The sequence below is a fragment of the Lactuca saligna genome, chromosome 9, assembly GCF_052625555.1.
Source record: "Lactuca saligna cultivar CGN05327 chromosome 9, ASM5262555v1, whole genome shotgun sequence".
NCBI classification, from domain to species: Eukaryota; Viridiplantae; Streptophyta; class Magnoliopsida; order Asterales; family Asteraceae; genus Lactuca; species Lactuca saligna.
Genome location: NC_136425.1, coordinates 7,326,348 through 7,330,038, shown reverse-complemented (window position 1 = coordinate 7,330,038; position 3,691 = coordinate 7,326,348). Strand labels below are relative to the sequence as shown.

General features: G+C 34.1%; 1 protein-coding gene across 1 annotated transcript; it reads left to right on the top strand.

Moving 5' to 3' along the window:
* The first annotated feature begins 1,727 nt into the window (after positions 1-1,727).
* On the top strand, positions 1,728-2,867 carry LOC145015941 (LOB domain-containing protein 33-like). The gene is made up of 2 exons (XM_078974407.1): positions 1,728-2,088; positions 2,214-2,867. The coding sequence occupies exons 1-2, from the start codon at positions 1,810-1,812 to the stop codon at positions 2,649-2,651; spliced, it is 717 nt and encodes a 238-aa protein (XP_078830533.1). The 5' UTR covers positions 1,728-1,809; the 3' UTR covers positions 2,652-2,867.
* Positions 2,868-3,691: the final 824 nt, after the last annotated feature.

Here is a 3,691-nt window from a genome sequence, read left to right as displayed (position 1 = left end):
CCTACATGTTCAATTTATAACTTCTGGACCATGGTCTACAGAGTAGGTATGAGCGTAGCAAACACAACCTGTATTTGTTAGTGTATTTAGTGTATTCATAATGCATTACTCCAATTGATTGTAACTTTATCATTTTGTGTTTCATACAACTCTTCTTAGTTTTTTTTTTTTTTTTTTTTAAATGCTTTAAACTCTACCAAGTTTAATGGAAGATATTTAAACATTTATGTAAGAATTAGAGAACTTCCTATTGAATGTAAAGGTTGCATCTCATACTATTATCTTTTGATCTGTTGAATGACAACTAAGGCTTGCCACCTCAATGAAATATCTCATTGAACCATTCATTGTGAATGCTCTTATTAGGTTATTGATTGACCAGAAAAATGGGTGATACACGAACCTTGCTAATCATTCACATTAGCCGATCAAGTTTTATGGTCAAAGGGTCCTTTTTTTTTTATGACATTTGTTAAAACTTTAATAGTATTTTTCCGTACACATAAAGCAGCTTGTGTAGGGTACTAGATCGATGAGATCAAAAGGTATGACCTTTTCATACCCCCTTAAATTAATTATGATTCATGTTGGGTAAATTTATAAGTATTACAGTTTCTGGTAAATTTGGAACTCTAAATGGATTGATAATCAGAAGCTTGGGCTGTGAAATGAGAACGCAAAAGGTTAACTTTAGGCACCTATATATGTACTAATAAATGTACTAAATGATGAATCACATTCCTAGTTCCACTACAGGATAAATCTTGCTCAATTTTTTCCATTTCCATTTACCTTTTAGATTAGATACATGCATCTTATGGGTTGTTTTCCTTAATTTGTATTCTAAGACAAAACCTCCATTTCCCTTGATCATACTGAGAATGAAATATAGGTAAGCTCTTAGCTCTGGTGTACACGTAGCTCATATATATATATGTCCATTTCAAGATCAACAACTAGTTCAAGTATGAGAACTTGTTAGGTTCTATGAAGAATCATCAAACCAGTTAATATATATCATTGGATAAACTTGCAAAAACACTCACTTGATACAAAATACCAACAATGACCAAAAAGTGGATGCCTCTAGGAATTTTTCCCATGTATGTATGTATGTATGTATGTACTTATAGGCCTTTAATTTGGCTTAGCGGTATGGTGAGATGACTCCCTCTAAAGAAGTTGAGAGTTCTCGATATAGGTGGAAGTATGAGTAATAAGAGTATATTAGAGTGTGTGTGGAAGTATGAGTAATAAGAGTAGATTAGAGTGTGTGTGGATCCAAGTTCTAGAAAAAGTATGTATGTATGTATGTATGTATGTATGTAAAAGGAGATTATTTAGCATGGTTAATTATCTGAGAAAAGATCCATTTATCTTCAAATTAACATATCTAAGGGAGAGCACCTTTGTTGTAGCTCTTTTGTTCTTTAGGAGTTGAAATGGAATCTTATAGGGAAAGGAGTAATTAGAATTAAAACAAAGGCTGTTCTACAAAAAGAATTAAAATTAAGGAAAACAGAAGGGAGAGTGGGGCTGGGTTTGGGGTGGAGTTCAAAAAAAAATTTGTTTTTTTTCATGGAAATAAAATAATACAAACTGTAGGCCATTAAGGGAACCGTTTGTGGTTAAAATATTCCTTACAATATGATCCACCCCCTCACCCTCACCCTCTTGTGTTTATAAACATGGTGATAATGCTTGCATCAAGATCAGAACAAACCCAATTATAATTATATATCTCATCATCAAAAACTTTAAAAACCAAGTTATATATCTTGAGAATAAAATCGAAAACATCACATTAAGATGACTGGATCAGGCTCTCCTTGTGGTGCTTGCAAGTTCTTAAGAAGGAAATGTGTAAGGGGTTGTGTTTTTGCCCCTTATTTTTGCCATGAACAAGGTGCTGCCCATTTTTCAGCCATTCACAGGGTATTTGGTGCCAGCAATGTCTCTAAACTCCTTGCTCACCTTCCTGTCAGTGGTCGGTGTGAAGCCGCCATTACCATCGCCTATGAAGCTCAAGCTAGGGTTCAAGATCCCATTTATGGCTGCGTTTCACATATCTTCGCGCTACAACAACAGGTATACATTAATCTGCTTTCAAATATATCGAAATCATGACATATATATATATACCCTAATATTCTTTGCTATATATATGTAGCTAGCTAGATTTCGTTCTGATTATTGTTGCTTTTGTTTAACAGGTGGTTAGTTTACAATCCCAACTAGCTTTTTTAAAAGAGCAGGCAGCTCAAAGCTTAGTCAATGGCTCCAGTTGTTCGAACTATCCTACCAACTACAGTCGACCTAACGGAGGACATCCTTCTTACACAACTCCACAAGACATCCAGACTAATTGGATGCAGCAATCAGAACAATCATCGTGCATAAATACACCCCAAATTGATAAAAATTCAAGCACCAACAATATGAATGAGACCATCAATTTCAACTTCATGGGAAATCAACACTACCAGAATTCGCTTCTTAAGGAAGAAGATGGGTCATTTTCCAGCTTCCACGAAGGTTCAAGTTACTCCATTGATTCTTTGGACATGCAAATAAGCCATAACAAAGAATGGTTTTTCCAAGACAAAACAGAAGATCTTCACTCAATTGCTTTCGGGTGTATTCAACATTAGCTGATCAGATGAGAAAATCAAGATCAGCTTGGGATCAGCTAGAAAATATTTAAATATATAAATATTTATATATACTTTCTGTTTGCTCTGTCAATTTTGGTATTCCTAGAGGATATTTGCCCCCACCTGTATCCAAGACATGCCATTTTGCTACCTATTATTATTATATAAAATAAACTAGGCCAGCTAGCAAACCCTAGAAATGTTCATAATTAAGTTTGAAAACCCTAAGCTACCTTATGATTGATTTCGTTCTTAGATCTTGTGTAATTTTGGTATGATTTCATTTAATATTAGTTTATGAAGTCTTGATTAGAAGAAAATCTGACGTTTCTTAGTGAGCTATGTTTTAGTAACCTAGTTTTAAATTAGCTTTAATTATAGCTTATACTAAATACTAACTAAGTAAATATTAATATCATCGTGTAATTACTAATTAGAAATTGCTAATCCCAGGTTTATGGTCAAGACTACCTGATATAGTTGCTAGCTCTACAAAAAACTAGTTTCACTTCCTAATTAATAACTTCCTCTTAAAAGCTGAACTTGGCTCTAGCAATATATAGGTGCGTACTCACTGCTCTGCCCTTTAATTACCCATATTTTAGTCTCTGTGTGTTTGTACACATCGCTCATGATATCTACCTTAAATCTGTATACGTTTCTTTCTTTTTAGGGCTGCAGTAGGGATCCAGAAACCTGTATATACAAGGCCTCTACTTTTATTTCAACACGGAAAAGTTTTAACGAGTGCAACTTCACCTAGCTAAACAAACCCTTAGTTTAATACTTATGTTCAAGAGGTAGTTTTTTCTACGAATCTATGGGAAATATTTCGTACTATACGTTTAGTGTTTCAGATCCTTAAAGAAACCATCTTTGATCAATCATGGTTATGCTGCTTATTATGTGGGTGTTGATTCAAAGCAATCACACGATGTGTATTTATTTTTGTCTGAGAATCTTGAACGGTTATCTGCTACTATAACCTTTCTGATCGTATGGTCTGGGTAAACTTCAAGTATAAACAAAAGGCACAC